Source organism: Harpia harpyja, chromosome 6, assembly GCF_026419915.1.
Source record: "Harpia harpyja isolate bHarHar1 chromosome 6, bHarHar1 primary haplotype, whole genome shotgun sequence".
Classification (NCBI taxonomy): domain Eukaryota; kingdom Metazoa; phylum Chordata; class Aves; order Accipitriformes; family Accipitridae; genus Harpia; species Harpia harpyja.
In genome coordinates this window covers 52,993,727-53,013,960 of record NC_068945.1, presented here as the reverse complement: position 1 = coordinate 53,013,960, position 20,234 = coordinate 52,993,727, and the positions used below count along the sequence as shown (strand labels likewise).

General features: G+C 35.5%; 1 protein-coding gene across 3 annotated transcripts in view; it reads left to right on the top strand.

Moving 5' to 3' along the window:
• TBC1D22A (TBC1 domain family member 22A) overlaps positions 1–20,234 on the top strand; it is a 202,955-nt gene that overhangs the window by 150,536 nt on the left and 32,185 nt on the right. The window contains exon 13 of one of the 3 annotated variants that reach the window (XR_008235492.1): positions 6,848–6,896. The exons of 1 other annotated variant lie outside the window; for it this stretch is intronic. Coding sequence is in view for 1 of the 2 variants with exons in the window: in XM_052789033.1 (XP_052644993.1) it covers positions 6,848–6,943 (96 nt within the window). In the remaining variant the exon portion in view is untranslated. Of the gene's footprint in view, positions 1–6,847; positions 6,944–20,234 lie in introns of those variants that run through there. One more of the 3 variants, XM_052789033.1, reaches the window with a different exon arrangement.

The window sequence follows — 20,234 nt, the reverse complement described above, 5'->3', positions numbered from 1 at the left end:
ATTAGCAAGTGAGGAGGACAGTAATTTAAACTCTGTTCTCAAAGTACAAGCTAATGTGGAAAGTTATATGAAAGATGCTTCTTAAAACTAAACGATTAATGGTAGCCTGCATAAATCAAGTAAACAGTAATTATCAGTAGCATCCATTTATATTTGATACAGATTAATAGTCTTACCATGAATTTTGCATGCCATATGGAGCATTCTAACAGGGCAAAACATTGATCAAAAAAACCCTCCAGCAATGGTCTGTGTTCCTTGCGGCTGGGATTTCGCAGCAGAGGTTTATATCACAAGTCATCTTTTGGAAACTATTGCCAGGTTGTTGTTGATGAGATCGGAGAGGCCGACTACTAAATTGTTATGAAAACTGATCTTCACCTAGTTTTCTGCATAAATCTTCCAAATCTAATAGAAAATTGTAAGATAAATAACTTTTTTGAACATTCCTAGCAGAAATAGGAAATGTGAACACAGTTCTTGTAAAGGTTTTTTTAAAATAGCTCTTCTATAAGGGACTTAGAATGAGCACTAAGGGTTGAGATCATAATTCTTGCATGGTGTTTTGGCTGTGCCACATACTTGTAGCTAGCTGTTATGACCTGAAAATGTTAGTTTTGATTACAGATTTTAAAGTGTTATGAAATGTGTTTGGATCAGATTTGTTTTTAATGCAAAGATCAAACCAACCTGTAAATGTTCATATTAGTTGATGGGTGTTTGCATTAGAAACAGCTGCTTACAGGCCTTACCTATAAGTAAGGTTGTTTTTTGGTTTGTTTTTTTTTTATATAAGCATAAATGATCCAACTTTGTTGCTGTATTTATTGTCAGATTAGGTTCAGCTTAGACAAGTGCTGTTGGTCACTTACTGCTTTTAGGATCATCCCCTTGGGAATAGTCACGGTGAAACAAAAACGATGATAGAAGACAGTCCAAAATGTGCTAACTCAATTAAAAAAATGTTTTTAATAGGTGTATATATATATGTATAACTGTAAAATACTTTTTAACATGTATCATGATTGAAATTTAAAATTTTAGCACCACAAAATGATCAAAATTTCATTATATAACTGACTGTAAAACTGACAGGCAGGAGAAGGTTATGATCCTATATGAGTTGGTAGGCTGCTGTGTACAATGAAAATAGCTGCAATCCTTGAAGTATTCCAGTACTTTTAGAATGACAAGATTTAGGTGACTTCAATACAGTGTTGTCTAAACTTAATCATAATATTCTTTCACCATGAGTAAATATGACATTTTAAGAAAGTGTTGTCATGATTTTTGTAGTGAGAAATCACACCTTGCAAAACTTTAAAAGCCAGTAAACATATGCACCCGGTTGATGTAGCCTATTGAGATTGCTGAAAACAGTGAAGAAGGTTCCTCACTAAAGGTTGTGAAAGAAAAAACATGGCCATGGAATTAAAGGGAATGCCCTTGTATGGATAACAACTGAGAGATAGAAAACAGATGGTAGGAATAAGCAGGCAGGTTTCAAAATTAAAGGAAATCACATGTAATTCTTTTAAAATTTGTGATGAGGCTTTAGCTGTTTCTGCTGAAGTGATTGGAAAAGGGATACAGGAGTAAGTGAGACAAGCAAAGTTTGCTGACAACACCATGTTATTGAGAGTAGTAAAGGTGAGAGGCTGACAGCAAGGAGTTGCAGGACTTCATGTTGCTGTAAACAACGAGGCGGTAAATAACAGCTGAATTCTGCATGGACAAATATAAAGCGATACTCTGTGTGTGTGTGTTTGGAACAATCCTAACTGTCCCAGTATAACCATGGGCTTCAACTTAGCTTTCTACACTCAAGCGCAAGAGCAAAACATAAGCTCAGTAGCAGTCAAGAAAGAAAAAGAAAAAAAAAATCAAAGGCTAGGAATTACTGCGAAAAAGGAAAGGAGAACAAAATATCATTATGCAGCTATGAGTTATGTTCTTTCTGCACCTTACGTGCCGTATACATTTTGGACCTTATTTCAAAATCGAAAAAGTACAGGAAAGGATGTTTAAGAAGGCTGAGCAAAGATGGTGGAACCGGTATAAGAGGAATGGTGGAATAGGCAAAAAAATATTCTAGTCTGCAAAAAAGAAGGAAAGATGAAAGAACTGAAGAAAGTGAGTAGGAAGTGATTGTTCATACTCTCTTTCAATGCAATAACTGAACAGCTTTAAATGAAGCTAGCAGGTGTTGGCTTTAAAACAGACATGCTATATAGCACACACTTTCATTTTAGAGTTCTTTGCCGCAGGACTTTGTGATTACCAAAAAAGCTTACAGCTGCAAAAAGCTTTGGGCAGATAAGTAAAGACAAATCCATTAACAACTATTAAATGGACATATTCTACAGCTTGTGTAAGGACATCTCTGAGAGTGAAAACATTAAAAGTTGGAATAGTGTTCTGGGAAGGTATTGCTATATGCTTGCACTCTTATACTCTTAGTCATCTGCTGTTGGTCATTCCTGGTGGCAGGATAGTTACGCTGATGGACCCCACCATGGTGTGCTCGTGCTGGGTTTCTTCTCAGACTGGGACTCTGAGTCTCAGTTTTGATGGTGGATTGAGTCTGTGCCTAGGAAGTCAGAGCTTCTGGCTGAAGAAAAAGGCAAATCTTGGAGGAGCAGCCAACACATTCCACTTTGCATGACAATCCTGTGCTAGCTTCTTTCTCTTTTTCTGCCATAGATTGCTTGGATAATTTTGGAAAAATTACTTAAACCTTTTACAGCTAAACTATCTGTTCTTTGTAATGTAGTAAAAATGGAGTTGCTTAAAGTTGCTTTATTCATCTGTAACCATAATGTGTTTGGAAGTCCTTGTGTCTGAGCCATTATTTGCGTGTGAAATGTGGTGGTTTAATACCTAACCCTGGCACAATTTCATAGTTCTAATCATTCTGAGTACTTAAAAAATAATCATATATTTACTCTATCAACAAATATAATACCACGAGATATTACCCTCCCTAAATGCTGAAGTATCCAGGGTATGGGAGGCAAGTTAGACTAATCATTGACTAGACAATAATCAGTCTAGTCATACAACAAAATTTGCATTCTTTCAGTGATTGTCTAATTCAAGAAGTTTAGGGAGTGTAGTATAAAGAATGCTTTTCATTTCAGCTGCAGAGGAGATCCAGCATTTGCAGGGCAATGAGATATTTGTGATGTTAACAATCTAAATTATTTTTATTGATAATGACAGATGGTTCTTAGATAATGTGCTCTGAGTCGTCTGTAATATGTTCAGAATAAGTCTTCTGGAAGGTTGTACATCTGTCTTGAGATCTTTTGCTAAAATATTTAAATCAAGGTCATTGTTTATATTTGATTTTAAATAGCTTTTAGCTCGTAGTCTGCATTTCTGTACATTTAGAGATCAAACTGTTTGTAACTTCAAAAGCTACAAATGGAAAAGTATAATAGGTAGCAGGTGTTAGAAAAGGCAATTATGCATTAGCTGCTTTACTCAATTTCTAAGACTGTCTAAAACTATCCATTGGAAATACTTTGTAGCCTAGACTTATCTCTGAAGCATGATGCATTTTTAAATCTATAGGGGGATATGCATTTTTTCTCTAATGAATTGCATATTTAAACCTATTTGGTTTAATTTAAAAGAGCTGAAGAAAATTGTACTGGGGAAAAAAAAAAGGTTGAACAGAAAAATCTCAAGAAAAAATACAGGTTCTTATATACTTCCAGATATTTTTTCTGCAATTCCTCAAAAACATTTTCAATTTCCAATATTGCAGTTCTGGGGTTTTTTGATTTTAATTTTTTTTTAAACCACTTATCTTGACTTTCTGGCAATGGAAGAATTTTCTCTATTATGTGATAATAGAATGAATTCTTGGGCTTAAAATCAGAATCTTAGGTTATTATCAGAAAAAAGAATACTCTGATGATCTAATTTGACTAGCTATGTAATATTGTTTTGTGAGTCAATGTAAGAGAGAGCAAAATAAACAATTTTGCCAACAGCTACTGCAAATTTACTTTGAAAGTTAAAATGCTACTTTCAGACAGATTTCTTTAATCCTGCCTCCTTCTCCTCTATGATTTTCAGAAACTTACATAATGTTGGAGGAGTGAGAAGAAAAGAGGATTAGTATATATTAATAACAAACCAAGTTCTTTTCAGTTCCCTCTTTCTTGCTCATGCCATGTAATTAAAGAAATTTAAACCTTTATTATATTCAGGTAGGATAATAAATAATCCAATACATAAAATATCCTGATTAATAATTATTATTTTAAATGAAATTTTCCTGCCTACAGACTATTCAGTCTTCCTACTTCTTCATCTGCAAAAATAGTCTTCCTCTTTCTTAATCTACCCTGAGCAGTATTTCTGTGCTTTTCTTTATCTGTTCAGCAATCTCAATCCAGATTTATTTGCCTGCATCCTGTAACCATCATTTTTCATCTTCCCTGGTTTACTGTTTGATTGCAAATGCTCAGGCTGGTGCCATGCTCTTCAGTTACCTGTTCTTTGAAGTAGATCTAAACACAGATCATAGTTCACCAGGTAATGGTGAACTGACCTGGTTCTTACAATGCCAGAAAGTCTTCCCCAGTGACAGCACATATTTCAGGGTGGGCTTCTGGGAAATGTGTTGATGTTTTCTTGTACAGGCTGTTGACTTAAGTCTTAAACACAGTCTATTTTCATTGGGCATTACTACCCTGTTTGCCCTCCAAATTTGAAGAAAGGTTGTCACTTTTATAAGATTATGTTGTATATTCCAGAATAATAGAAATCTTCCATGTATGATTAAAGGCTACTACTTGAAAGTACATTTTTAAAATTCATGTTAAAAGTGAGAAATCGATTGCAGTTCAGTGCTGAGAAAAAATAGACCACAAGTACTGACTGACTTCACTATACTTAATTTTAAAAATTTAAAGATATTTTTTCTCATTTTAGAGATGGAAATGTTATAAAAGATTATCAAAGGCTGAATTTAAGAAAGTACTGCATGTTCTGTAAATTTATTTACACATTAAAATAGGAAAAGGGTTGTTTTCTTAGAATTGGCTTCCTGCATTTTTTAGGGTTGTGTTTGATTATTTTGATTATTGCCACAATAGTATCTGATATAATAAGTGGTAGCAGCACTTTTCTTACAAGTATGTCTTCCTGAGATACCATTTTATGCTTTTATATATGTTACCTTTCCATCCCACGAGAAATACCAATACTGAAGTAAAAGACGTGGATTTTTCAGGAGGATGGTAGTAAGTGCATGATTCTGTAAAACTCTAATATTGTAAATTGGACTTTACTTTGGTTTTTCTGATTAAGACAAACTCTGGTGAGAAGTCTATTTAAAATTACCATATGCTTTGTCTGTCCTGGTATTTTACAATGTTATTCAAGTCATGTTATTCAAGTAGAGTGTTTTCCTAGAGTAGGAAAAATATCACATGATTTTATAATCAGAATCTTTCTATTCTGCTTTCAAAATTAACTAATTCCTATTTTCAGTTCCAACTAAATAACTTAAAACTTCCCTGCAAATAATTGGTATTATCTCTTTTCTTGCCTCTTACTGATTTGGTGGACAGGATGATCTGTCGTTTCTGTAGCTACTACCATGGTGTTTGTACCAACCCCTTGTAGTACACTGTCCACTTCTATCAGTCAAGGGTAGACAAGAAGGAAAAGGAGGAGGAGGAGAATATTTTTTTCTTCTCGACTTGTGATAGCAGTGAGGTTACTTTATTGCACAGTTAAAAGTGTTACGTGGAATGTTATAAATACTGTGCTCTTCTAGGTTAAACAGCAATAAAATAGATATTTTATCACGTTATGTATTACATAAGAAGTTGTTTTAGTTCACGTTACTTGAGCAGAACACTGTATTTTTCTAAAGAGTAAACTGCAGTTTTGAAATGACCAGTAGAGAATACGAAAAAAAAATTGCTATACTTTTAAAGCGCTACAATTAGATCTTATAAATTATTTAGATATCAGCATTTAAGTATCCCTACATTTGTCAGATTATGTAGCTTAATCTTACAATTACTATTTTTAAATGTTATTTTAATGAGATTTTACGTAGCATTAGTTCACAGTCATCACATTGATAATTAAATATCGTAATTATTTTTTCAGTTCTCAGTGGTATAGAAAATAAAATCTAAGATTAATTTGGTAATACAAGAAAACTTAGTGAAGTCTTTTAAAAGTAGGATCACAAATTTTTCTGAACTCTTAGGTATACTTAAAAAATCTTAATTTCTAGGGGGAGTGTTACGAAGTGACTGAATCTGCTGCCTTGAGTAGAACAGAATGCTGCAGATCCAAATACAAATCTGAGTTGTAAATATTTTGTGTTATGAGTGGATTTTCTTCCTGTAGTAAAAACCTCTAATTCAGTCAAATATAGACCAAGTTAAGCATTTAAAATGCTTAATAATTTCCTATAGCAGAATTTATAATGAAAAAGCTACTAATAGTTGTAAAGTTTGCTCTTAATAATTGAGGTGAAGCATATGTTCACACCACAATGTTGAGCCAGACAGTACAGTATTTCATGCCAGATAAAAGCCAATGGATAACTTCAGAAATGGAAAACATATCTGTAAAGAATGAATTTAAATATGAGAAATGGATTCATACCTCACCTTAATTCCTGTTACAGATAATAGCTATGAAGAGGTTTGGCATAGATGGAATGCAAACATGTTTGCAATATGAAGAGAGAGAGATTTAAATGACACTTGTAGTTAGTAGTGAATGCCATAAAAATACACTTGGGGTATATGGTTATCAAAAGTATTATCTGTATACTGAAAGGATGATATATTTTTATTTTTTCTAGTCTGAACCAGAGGGTTTTTCTCACTTCCACTTGTACGTCTGTGCTGCCTTCCTTGTCAGGTGGAGGAAAGAGATCCTGGAAGAGAAAGATTTTCAAGTAAGTGAAGGGGATATTTTTCAAGCACAGGGTAGTATTTATTAAATTTAGCCTCCTAGTGTTACTTGGGGATGAATTTATGACAAAATAGTAGCAGTTGCAGCAAGACTGACGGTGTCTGACTGTTTGTTATAGTTGCTCCAGAACTGTTAGATCTGAAGTGATGGACTGTAAGCAGTAGGAGATGTATTTTCTTTGTCCACTCTGGGAAAAAAAATGGTGTTTTAACTGAGACAGACTTTGAGAAGATGATTTCTGGAGATGCTGTTACAAGTAGAGCCTTGGTTTCTCATAGAGATTCTCTGAAAAGGTAACTGGATTTTTTTTTTTAATCTTAAATGCAACACTGGAGTTATTTATTTATAATTTCTCTTCTGTATAATATAACAGCACTCTCTTCACAAGGTGATGTTCATTCTTTCAAAAAAGCTAGGCAAGCAGTCTTTTAAAATAAGGAGCCTGTTTTTCAGCAGGAAATAAAAGGACCATAAGGGCATTTACTTCAGGTCCCTGCATTTCAAAACCTTACATTTTTCCAACAAAGAGCATATCAGGGAGTTGTTTGGAGTGGGATTTGTGTATGGTAGTAAACAAATAATTTGCATACCCCTGTTCAGTTATGCTTGTGAACTGGTGACAGTTCACTTTCATAGATATATTTTATATTTAATTTTACCCTATGATACACGTGCAATGCCTGAAAGGCATTAAAGTCCTGTTTGCAGGCTGACTGTAAACAAACAACAAACCATGCTGCAAAGCCCCCACCGTTGCCTGCCCCGGGGAAATGGCCCGTTATCAGCTTATTTTCTCTCCATCTGACTGAACTCTGTTGCCCTGTACAAATGAACCATTGTGTAAATTTGTGTATCGCTTCAGTCTATTTTATCTTTGTTCATAAAATGATTTATTCAGAGCACTTTAACTGTCATTGCCTGTCTTTGCAATACATAAATGCCTAAGGGCACAACATAACAACTTTAATTTATACTACCTGCTAACACCGTCAGATTTTCTCAATTTATGGTATTTTGTCAAAAACAACTTTAATGTCGGCAGCCATGCCTCTCAACTGCAATTGTTCACTGTTAATCCTTCCTGTTAAATTTTTTCTGTTGACTTCCTGCACCAAAGTTCATAATTTTCCTCTCTACCGACCCTATTACAGCTATGTTTAAATAATAATCCCAAGGTATAGTGCTATGAAGATTTGTTTTATTCTCCTTACGTATGTTCAGATTTGTTTACTTATTTAATAATTAAGGTATTTCTTTATGGTTTAATTTCTTTATAGGCTATGTAAACTAGACTATAAAGTATATAAATCAGGAACACACTGGAACACATTTATCAGACTGCTTTAGCTTGCTTACAACATAGAAATGCAATTAGTAATTTTGAGGATCTGTAGACTAGTGCTAGTTTTATCACTATCATATGTTATCACTAAAAGGCTTGGCCTTCTTTATTGTGTAACATGACCTTGTAAAATGACTAAACTAAAGTGTTATCAATTCTCCAAATGATGCTTATCTCCCACAGGCAAGAATAAAAGCCATTATTCTTCTGCTTTGTTAATAATAGCTGTAGACCATTGCCTAATCTTCAAAGTAGTAGCTGAAGTAATAGGCATTTAAACTGCATTGGAAAATTGGGAAGTTCAGTATGTGTTGTTGGAGTACTCTGATTGCATTGAATTCACAGTATTGAGAAGTCATAGCTATAGTACTTTTTGCACTGAATTTTTTTGCTCTGTAAACTGTATCAAGAATCATCAAAACATGCATCCAGTCATTTCTCTTGCACATGGTGTGTGCTGTATTTGTTTTTCTGCATATGACAGAGATGAGGGAAGTCTCTGCTAATTGTCAGTCAGACGGCCTGGTTCTTTAGTATTAGCTGTGAAAACTGATGCTGCTCTTTTACATGTCTGTTTGACCTCTTTCAATAGAATTAAAAACCTCATGGGAATTTTAAGGCAGAATAATTTCCCCAGAACATCAGGTCTGGTGATATGCCAGATGAGGCACTGAGCAGGTGTTGAATCAAAGACCAGTTTTAAAGGACTTGGTTATGCAATACTTGTTTCTTATTTGATGAAGTATATTATCAGTAGTGTTACAGACAGGACAATGACTGAAAATAATCTTTGCTCAAGGTATTTAATTCCATTCTCTTGAGCATGTCTTGCTGCAACCTACGCAATCAGTAAAAGTATGATGTTTATTCTTCCTCATATGAACAGATTAATTAATAGACCTATATACCAAATGTTCAGCCCTTCAGGATAATAGTTCCTTATTACAGACAGCATGTGTGTGTATGTTTCTTGGTTTTGGGGGGTTTTTTGTTTGGTTTTGTTGGGGTGGGGGTGTATGCTGTGTAGCAGAGAAAGAAATTTTGCAGTGAAAGGAGTTAGGCTGGCTGGACTAATACTATGGAGTGATACAACCTGAAAACTACTTGGTATTTGGTTTACGTCTGTAGAGTTAAATATTATGGTGTCAACAGCAGTAAGTTTTGATGAGGGAAATAGAGGAAGAAATAAATGTTCCAACTCAGGCCTCCAAATCTTCAAATAATCATGTGTATATATTATATGTATATATTATAGGTATACATGTATATAAATAAACAGGTATATATAAACTTGTAACGCAAACATATAAAACTGTGTTGATGCTAATCCCATATTTTTTGTGTTTGAAAGAACATAAAATAATTTTCTCACTGTAAGATGATAATCAAGTCATGGTGGAAGTTGTCTTCATTTTAATCTATTTTAACAAGTTATTGTTCTTACTGCCATCTATTTCATCAAGTATAAGATGTCAATGTAGACCTCCTTTGAAACATGAGATTTGCAGGTTAACATAAGTTTTAGCAACAGATAAGTCAGGAGAAAGGTGATGCTTTATATGTAAATCTAGAGCAATTTACAACGTTATTTGTAGAAGTTGTCCCATGTTTCTGCCTTATGAAAACTGCAATCTCTTGATTTTCCACAGATTATTCCATGCCACTCATCCATTCCATGTCCTTATAAATTGTTCCCGTCTGACTACTGTAAAATACAGTACACTGGAGAACAAAGGAGAACTATTTCAAACTGCAGTCTCCCAAGAGAAAACATTTGATTTTAGGAAGCTGGGGAGGGGGTAAATGTCAAATGTTTTTGTTTTGCTAGGAGTTTATAGTTGCTTACATTTTGTTCTGCTTAATAAAAGTTATCAGTAACCTTTCTAGTAAGCTTTGATCCCATTTTGAAATTGGTTATTTCATGCAACAAGCTATACGATGCAATGCTATATAATGAGGGCAAAAATTATTACATGCAATTTTCAAATTTCCCATGGTCACTTTTTGAGAGCAGTGAAACTATACCAATATGTTTTCAGGTAGACATTTTAAATATTTCATGCCCCTGTATAATACAAAAATTAATATTACTGAAAAGAACGGTAGTGTTTTAGTTATGGTTTGAGATTGTTATTCTCTCGTGGCTCTCGCTTCTAGAGAGAGAGGGTCTGCTATACCTACATAGGATGCTCCACAAACCCAGGTACAGAAAGCTAGTTTAGGTAGTTCTGTAGCTCTAGCCATACTTCAGATTAGCAGTTTTTAGTTCGCATGTCGGGGAACAGAGAACACAATGGGCAGACAGTAAATGTAAAAGCTTTTAATTCTGGCTCAGGTTTTCCTTTGTAACCGATGTGATATTTTATAGGATCGAACGGGTCATTCCTGGCTTCTGATATTTCTGTTGATGGTATAAATGCTCTGTGTTAATTCACTGGTTCCATACTAGTGTCAGATTAAAAAAAGAAAAAAAAGCAGTAAGTCGAATATAGATAAAAATACAGTGGTTTTTTTAATGTGATAAAGTATGACTTGCAATGTGAATGCAAAATGTGAAATTCATTTAATTTCTACTAAGTTTAAGTAATTAAAGATGCAAGTAATGAAGACCTTTCTATTCATCAGCATGTCTTAGACTTTGACTTATTTTTGTTCATTTTCCTAACTACAGCCATAATTCCAAAATTCTCCTGAATTCTTGAGATGTGAATGGGTTGATGCTGTTAAGTGACAAAATATTCAAGCATGATTTTGAGCATATTTAGAATTAAAATATTAATAGAAAATAATGGCTGTTGAGTTTAATGGTGTTGTGTACAGGATATCTGAAAGTTTTGTAAGGGAACAGGACTTCAGGGACTACATTCAGCTGTCAAACTGAATATAAGCTAATAGTAATGTTGGACTGTACTGGTTTAACTGTTGGATATTAGAGATTTAGTCCAAATTTTCAGTTTAAGTAAGTTATCATTTTGTTGACATAGCTGAGCTATAAAAATATATTCAATATGTTGTGGTAAGGAATCTGTCTTGCAGATTTTTTTCTTCTTGATTCTAGGATACAGGTTTTTCTGTCTAACAGACATTTTCACCCATGCTGTCATCAACTCACATCTTTATTACTGCAATGTCCTTTTCTTCGGCTTTCACAAATGCATTTTTGCTTCATTTATATTCACCCAGACTGCAAAGAAGCGGTAGAGATCATTTTTCAGTCCATCATTTTTTCTTGCTTTGTATCTCTTTTAGCTCCCTTTCCTTTATAGCACCAAGGAAAACTTAGACACTTTCTCTTTCAAGGCCTTTAATGGACTAATACCGACACCTTACATGTCATCTCATATTCAGTGTCAAGATGCTGACTGCCAGTTTATCAGCCAGTGATGACAGCCTCATCACGCACTTGAGCTCACAAGAAAGTATCTGTGCTATCTCCCAAGTTGACTGTCTTACTTAAATGGAGCTTCTAATGCAGATATTCAGTTACTTCCTTCTAAATCCTTATGTAAGTTCTGTTTTTCTGCAATGCCCAGAATAGATTTGACAGGTAGGCTCGAGTCTGTTAATAGCATGTACAGTCACATTGACTAGTTTTGTGTTACTGCTTTTTACTTTTCTGTGAATTTGTTGTCTCTTGGTTTATACTTGAGCCATAAAATCTTCAAGGAAGTGACTGTCCTTTATTCTGATTTATATAATCTTCAAAATAATGTTTCTTTAATCACTGTTTTATATAAATACTAGGGAGTAAACCTTATTGACGTCATGACCAAAATGAATGCATGCACAATTGTCTGTCCTATTAAAATTTAGATAAATACTGTTGATTTTTTTTCAGATGTTTAATTATAGTGAAGTATTAGAAGCTAATGTTAGTTCAAATGATAATGTGAAGCACCACCTTCCTACATCATATGATCAATAAAATTTTAAGGAAGTTAAAGTTATTGTTATTACTTAAGTAAATGTTTATGCCTTATGAAGTTGTTGTCAGGTTTATTCTTAGACTAAATCTTAGGTTTTGTCTATGTTAGTTTTAAGATGGATGCCTCTTCCAGAGGATAGGGAAACATTTCACAGTGCCTGCATTTGAATGAAAGTCAGATACAGGGTGACTTTGAAGTGCATCTTTTAGCTTAGTGGTGGAGTGAGCACTGTCAATACCTTTGGTTTGTTTTGCCTTTCCTTCTCTCTTTAATAATCACTTAGTTAGAATCAGTGCAGGGTTAGAAGGTTCACTACTACCTACCACTCATCCTAAATCTCAGCTCACTTGAATACTTTGCCCCCTTCTTTCACATAAAAGTAGAGGAGGCCCAGGTTAATATCTTCTGATTTATGGTAAGAATACAGTACTGATTTTTCAAGTCTCATTTAGCACATGAGCTTGTCCTTTTAGTCTTGTTCTTCACATTTGTAAGCATTTTTGGGGTGTGAAGGCAATTGTTTCTACCTGTGGTCTGTTTTCTGTGTATTAGATTCCAAATTTCCTGAAGCTTTATGTAATTCCCTGAAATAGAGGAATAGTGCTCTGTTTTTATGAGTGAACCCTTGGCATCTAACGGTTACTGGCTTGTGTTAAATCAGGCCTAATGTCAAGTTTTAAAGAAAAGATAAAAAAGCAGATTATCTTTCTTGCAGAGGACTTCATACCTATATTAAGTGATATTAATATTAAACATGAAAGTCTGAAATAATAAGAACAGTTTAAAACCAGAGCTGTTGAAAATGCTTGGTTTTTTTCCCTAGAAATGTTTTCTAGGAACATATAGGTGATGAGCATATTGTCTCCTCATTTCATTCTTGGACTTGTCTGCCAGTTTTCTTCGTTACAGTATTACAGACTTTGTATACAATCACAAAGGAGTCTGTAGCTTGCATTTATCAACATTTGGACTGTTACATTTATTACGGGTATATTTTTTATTTAATTTTCACGGGAAGTAAGATTTCTATTGAAGTAGATTCTTGTGTGTGAGCTAAAATCACTTGAAAGAGAAGGTTATAAAGAAAGACAAACCTGATTCTGTACACCTGTCAGAGTGTGTATTTGCTACAGCTACACGAGTTAAATAATGTAACTTTGCACCCTAAAAATGGGATTAGTATGTGGTTACAGAGGCGACTGAATAACAAGATGCTTGGAAGACAAATTCAGTTCACACTGCTGTCTGCAGTTTAGTTTAAAAAGTTTAATATTAATATCCTTCCTAGTGATTATCTACTATAGAAACATGTCATATATCAGAAATGTGATTTTTATACCATCTATTTATGGTTAGCTATGGTAATACAGGTTTCCTTAATCTTTTGTGATCTTGTTCCTAGCTTATGATGTGAGTTTTTAAATAGTTTTTCTGCATTAAAGTACAGGAGTTCTCACTTCATATGATATGAGGCGTAACTAATAAATATATTTTTAATTTAGCTTCTTGGTGTGTGCTGTGCTAGACATTTAGTTCCCATTGCTACTGCAGTAAAAATAAATGTTTCTCAATTAACAACAGCAGCAAGAAAAAGTAATGTTTCTGAACAGATTAGTTTTCTGAACAGAGGAGGGTTTACACCTCTTCTCTCTAAGCTCTATGGTAGATAGTTTTGTGGTTCTGGATCCTGCGCCCTCACTCTTCCACGTATGGAAGTTAACAGGGTCTTTTCTGTGAATGTACCAAAACCTGTAAAGAGTTAAGGACTGTGAACATGGAAATCTTTCTAACTTTAAAGAACCTGACTACTAAAATTGCTGTGATTTTATTCCCCACTGTGAGCACTTCTGGAAGACAGTCAATATATTGTCATGTGTTGCAAGAAACTGGAAGCTCTGCTGTTTTAGACTTTGAACATCATAGCTAGCAATCTAAAGAGGTTGCTCCTTAATCTCTGAGTACTGGTAGTAGATGACTAGGAGTTAGCACTGTTGAATCATTTCTATTCAGGAGAGCCAACTTACAGTAATAAAATTACTGACATTGTTTTTGCATGCAAAGAGCTTAATCAACAGAGAATGAGTGACTGGTAAAAGTTGTATCTAAATACAGTCTTATAGGGGAAGAAACAACAGGTGTCCATTGGTCCCAACTTCAGCTATTACAGTCTCAATTTGACTGCTCTATTAACAAGCCTACTCAACTTAGTCAAAAGCTTCTGCATCTTTTGATTATCATGAATATCTTGACTTGATCTCCACATGTGAGTATATTGTAAATTAAACACAGAGGTATTTCGTCATACAGTCTTAGAAATACAAGTTTTGTCCCACAGAAATTATTATTGCAAAATTTTAATATTAAACTACAATATAACAGATGGACTGTACCTCATCCTTCTTTTCACTTTGAGAAACTAGTGGTGCTTGCCTTGTAGCAGGAGGAGGAGTTGCCCTCTGTCTAGAAGGTTACTGAAAGATTCTGACCAGTTTATATAGTAAACTAAAAATGGCTTAAGAAGCATGAAAAAGGAAATAAAACTCCTAACACTACCCTGTCTTAGCTCTGAAGCTTCAGTGTGGCTTTCTGTGATCCTTTAGAATCATAGAATCATTTTGGTTGGAAAAGACCTTCAAGATCATCGAGTCCAACCATTAACCATGCCCCCTAAACCATGCCCTGGAGTACCCTGTCCACTCGCTTTTTGAATACCTCCAGGGATGGTGAATCAACCACTTCCCTGGGCAGCCCATTCCAATGTTTGACAACCCTCTCAGTAAAAAACTTTTTCCTAATATCTAACCTAAATCTCCCTTGCCTCAACTTGAGGCCATTTCCTCTTGTCCTATCTCCAGCCACCTGACAGAAGAGACCAACACCCACCTCACTACAACCCCCTTTCAGGTAGTTGTAGAGAGTGATAAGGTCTCCCCTCAGCCTCCTCTTTTCTAGACAAAACAACCCCAGATCCCTCAGCCGCTCCTCATAAGACTTGTGCTCAAGGCCCCTCACCAACTTGGTTGCCCTTCTCTGGACACACTCAAGCAGCTCAATGTCTTTCCTGTAGTGAGGGGCCCAAAACTGAACACAGGACTCGAGGTGCGGCCTCACCAGTGCCGAGTACAGGGGAACAACCACCTCCCTGTTCCTGCTGGCCACACCGTTCCTGATACAGGCCAGGATGCGATTGGCCTTCTTGGCCACCTGGGCACACTGCTGGCTCATATTCAGCCGGCTGTCAGCCAGCACCCCCAGGTCTTTCTCTGCCGGGCAGCTTTCCAGCCACTCTTCCCCAAGCCTGTAGCGCTGCATGGGGTTGCCGTGACCGAAGTGCAGGACCCGGCACTTGGCCGTGTTAAACTTCATACAATTGGCCTTGGCCCATCGATCCAGCCTGTCCAGATCTCTTTGTAGAGCCTCCCTACCCTCAAGCAGATCGACCCTGCCTCCCAACTTGGTGTCGTCTGCAAACTTGCTGAGGGTGCACTCAATCCCCTCACCCAAATCATCAATAAAGATATTAAACAGAACAGGGCCCAACACCGAGCCCTGGGGAACACCACTTGTGACCCGCCGCCAACTGGATTTCACCCCATTCACCACAACCCTCTGGGCTCGGCCATCCAGCCAGTTTTTCACCCAGTGAAGAGTGCACTTATCCAGGCCACGAGACGCCAGCTTCTCAAGGAGTATGCCATGAGAGACAGTGTCAAAGGCCTCGCTGAAGTCTAGGAAAATAACATCGACAGCCTTTCCCTCATCCACTAGGCGGGTCACCTGGTCACAGAAGGAGATCAGGTTGGTCAAGCAGGACCTGCCTTTTGTAAACCCATGCTGACTGGGCCTGATCCCCCTCTTATCCTGGAGCTGCCGTGTGAGTGCTCTCAAGACAAACCGTTCCATAATCTTTCCCGGTACCGAGGTCAGGCTGACAGGCCTGTAGTTTCCCGGATCCTCCCTCCGACCCTTCTTATAAATGGGAGTCACATTGGCAAGCCTCCAGTCCTCTGGGACCTCCCCTGTTGACCAGGAATGCTGATAGATGATAGAGAGTGGCTTGGCAAGGACCTCAGCCAGTTTTTTTCTTCTTTTTTCTTTCTTCTGATGAGATTGTAGGCCTATTTTTCCTATTTTACACATTGTTTTTCCTCAAAAGCTTGACTTGAAGTGTGCAAAGCTGAGAATAGAAATCATAAAAAACCCCCAACAAACAAACAAAACGCCCAATTTTTTATTTATATTTCATTCAGCTAGAAATGTGCATATTTGTATACCTAAATTCATCTCTTTTTCTTTTTTTTGCTTGAGTTTGTAAGCCAAGAGTTCATAGTAATAATACATTACTGACATCTGACTTATTTTTAAAAATAATATTTAACTGATCTCCAGTAATACAGATAAGTTTTTGGTTCTGTATCTGAATTTGAAATACGCACATCTGTTTCTGTTGCCCTCTTCCCATCTAGCTCCCTCTCCCAGAAGTCATAGTTATTCCTCAGAATATCTGGAACATTTGTACGTAGTAAAATTGCAAGTTATAGCACAAGGATACTGAATTGCAAGTAGCTTGAATACATATATTTTCTGCTGATATTCTGAAGTTACTCTGTGCTATGAACTAGTCAAATATTATCAGATAAATCACAGGAGTCAGTGAAAACGTAAGCCTTGCTCGCTCCAAAGCAACTGAGCAAAACCAGAAGTCCTCGGGCAGTATATTTAGCTGCTTATGGAAAGAGGTATATACCTAATTACTGCAGCTGTGTCTTACCTTGGGAGATCTGTCTAGTTTTTAACAGACCCATCTTCTACTCTAGAGAATATAGTTTTTAAAAAAATCATTTATATTGAAATAGGATTGCCAAAACAGAAATTTTGAAAATCCCTCCTGAAGGAGACTAGCTCTACAGGGTCAGCATACTATATTGGTAGGACTTCTTTTGGGAACACAGCATGAAAAGTAGAAAGGTGAAAACTTGGTATAAGAAACAGGACAAGGGTCTTCATGTTTTGATATTGATATAATTAAAATAAATATATTTTCTTAATTTTTTCATCTTTTATAAATATTTGTAACTGTACTCTTTGAGTGTTGAGATTTAGTAACTTTATTTTCATTTTTACCCTAACCTGTTTTAAGTGTAATTTCAAGGCACATGGCTTTTCCCAAGTCATTTATTACTCAGGAGTTTGACAAATTTGAAAATCAAGGTACTGGGACATAGTAACAAGTGCCTTTTCCCCAGGACATTAGTTGAGAACATCTAAAAGGGAACAAGGTACATCACTGTAAAAGCTGCAGGGGCTGTTTCCAGAGGAAATGTGTAAGAGATAAGAATAATATACAGAGAATTGTTTTCCAGTGATTGCCAGCTACTTTTTCTTGCAAGTTGATGGGGAGTATGCTTGAAGAGCAAGGGTCTTAAGAAATCTTATGTCACTCATCAGAACAATTTTGAGATGTATTTTGACTCCAAACACACAAGTGTAAATGTGTAATACTTTTACATTGGTTTACTATTAAAAAAAATCTTCAAGAAGGGATATAGGAGTTTATAATCTTGAATACTCTGTTTTTTCTTCCATGTAAATGTTCATGCCATTTGAAAAATTACATTTAGACAGTGTTTTTCTTCAGTTAGTTCCAAATTAAGTTACTATTTGAATAGTTTGCTTTTGTGATAGGGAATATGTTGCAATTTTAGATGACACATCAAATTAAAAAGTTTGAATGTGAACACTGAAAGTGCAGTTTTGTGCTTGGATTTCATGTGCAATATACAGTAATTCATTAACTTCTACTCCTTCTTTCATGCAGAACAAAATCTTTGACAAGAGATTTAGTGTGTTTGTCAGCTGAGGTTGTGATACCATATATTAGTGGGACCAAGTAGTAACTAATGTTTTTCTGTGTTCTTCAAAAAGAACAAAGCAACTATATGACAAAATTAGCAGTCATTTGTATTTGCTAATTCAATTATGTGTGACATTAGCTATTATTTGTCTTCCTTATTCTTCAAATATTAATCTTTTAAGTAACAAAAGAAAGATGTTAACCAGGTGCATAGTTCAGTACAAATATTACATGTCGATATGATTCATGTTACAGAGACCAGTTAGATTGAAAATGGGTTACGTTATGTAGTTAGGCTTAGGGTTTAATGAAATAAAGCCAATCCTGTGAGCCAGGTCTAAATTAGAAATAAAATCACTTTAAATTACATTTGTAGTCAGTGGAAGGACATGAGTGTGGATCAGTCACTTCTGATCTCACCCTACCCTCTGCAAATATTTGTTTCACTGTATTAATTGCAAAGGAACATGGCATAGGCAGAAATTAGAATTAATCTGTTAAATGCGTACATTTACTGGTCTGAATATTGAATATTCTTTGAAGACTTCCTTGAAGGTTTGAAAGTCTCTTTGCAAGCCCAAATACCATTTCCTGGACTGGCTGTTACCAGAGTCATTCTCAGTAAGGAGGAGGGAGGGAAGCTCTTAAGCATCCAGGAACAAATCCAGTGGAGACTGCTGAATAGAGGGAAAGAGATATTGAACGTAATTCCACTTGTAGAACTTGCTGTTGTGTGGAGAAAAACTGTGGAGCACAGTGTTTATACAATTGCTATTGCTTGAAAGATACCTTTAAATTCTGAACGTTTTCATGGGAAAGAAAAGATACATGTTTCTTTAGCATGCATTCATTCTTTGGGGCAGAGTTACTTGACTATGAGAGTCCCGAGCCCTTCCCCTTTGTGTGCAGCTCTATTTTTTTATTATTATTATTATTTGAGCTTAAGGAATTTAGTATTATAGCTTTGAATACAGTATAGTTTTGGTGGTAGCAATAGGAAGATGATTTTCAAATGTACAAACAATAAGATGCCGAGTTTCTACTTCTGAACAAGTTAGTTTTAACTCTTGTTTAGTAATGAATTTTATCCCTTTACTGTAACTGAGTTAACCCTAAAGTGCATTTTTATTTTACTTACAATTATTCTGTAAAATCATACTGTTTTCTGTATACTCTTGCCAATAGTTGATTTAATGTATTTTATTGATTTATTTTAAAGTTTTTCGTTACTACCTATTTTGTATAGTGACTAATTAGCAGAACAACCTAAAAAAGGGTATTACCAACATATCACTTGATCCCTGACTATCTACCATAATAGTCTCTTCAGAACCAGAGTTTCTTGAAGAAGGAAGTATAAAGGATTACAAAAGCCAGAGGACATGGAGAGTTACCTGAATGTAGAACTTTAGAGATCATTCCAGTAACAATGGCATAGTAATAATTTCTTTCTCAAACTCTGGGTACCGTAAAAACTGTAGGATCCTAACACTTTAATCTTGTAAAGCTGATTTCCTAGTGTTACATATCTGCAAAGTTCTGCAGTTTACCAAAATCTTTGTTTCATTATACTCCCTGAAAATTGCATATTTTGAATGTGATTAGATCGATCCCATTAACCTTACAGTGTCATTGCTCAGCTTTTCCTATTTGCCTCAGGAATTAATTCTCAATTTTTAAATGGAAATTGCTTGGTGAGATTTGTGCTAGATCAAGTGCTTTTTTTCCTCTATTGTTTTCATTAATGTTGTTTTAATTGCAGGAAGATATTTAATATGGTTTTATGTCCCTTACTTGATTGTTTTTGTTGAAGGTTGTCCTTGCAGAATGAACTGACACCCACTAAATAGGCCCAGATGTGGCAACAAAAATGAATAGTAAATGCAACTTCCAGAGTGAATGAACAGTGTTATAGAAAATCTAGTTTTCGGGTCCATATATTCTGATGAGCTCCTAAAGCATTCATGCATAAGATATTTAATGATGGATAACAACATTTTACTGAGGTGAAGAGTAGTACTTGGACTTTTTTTTTTTTTTCCAAGTCTGGAATTCTGAAAATCTAGAAAGGACGAAATGTTGGTGTGGTTAACTGATGCTGGATTTTGTAGCATATTGTGCTGTTGTTGGAGTAAACTACAAAGCAGAAATG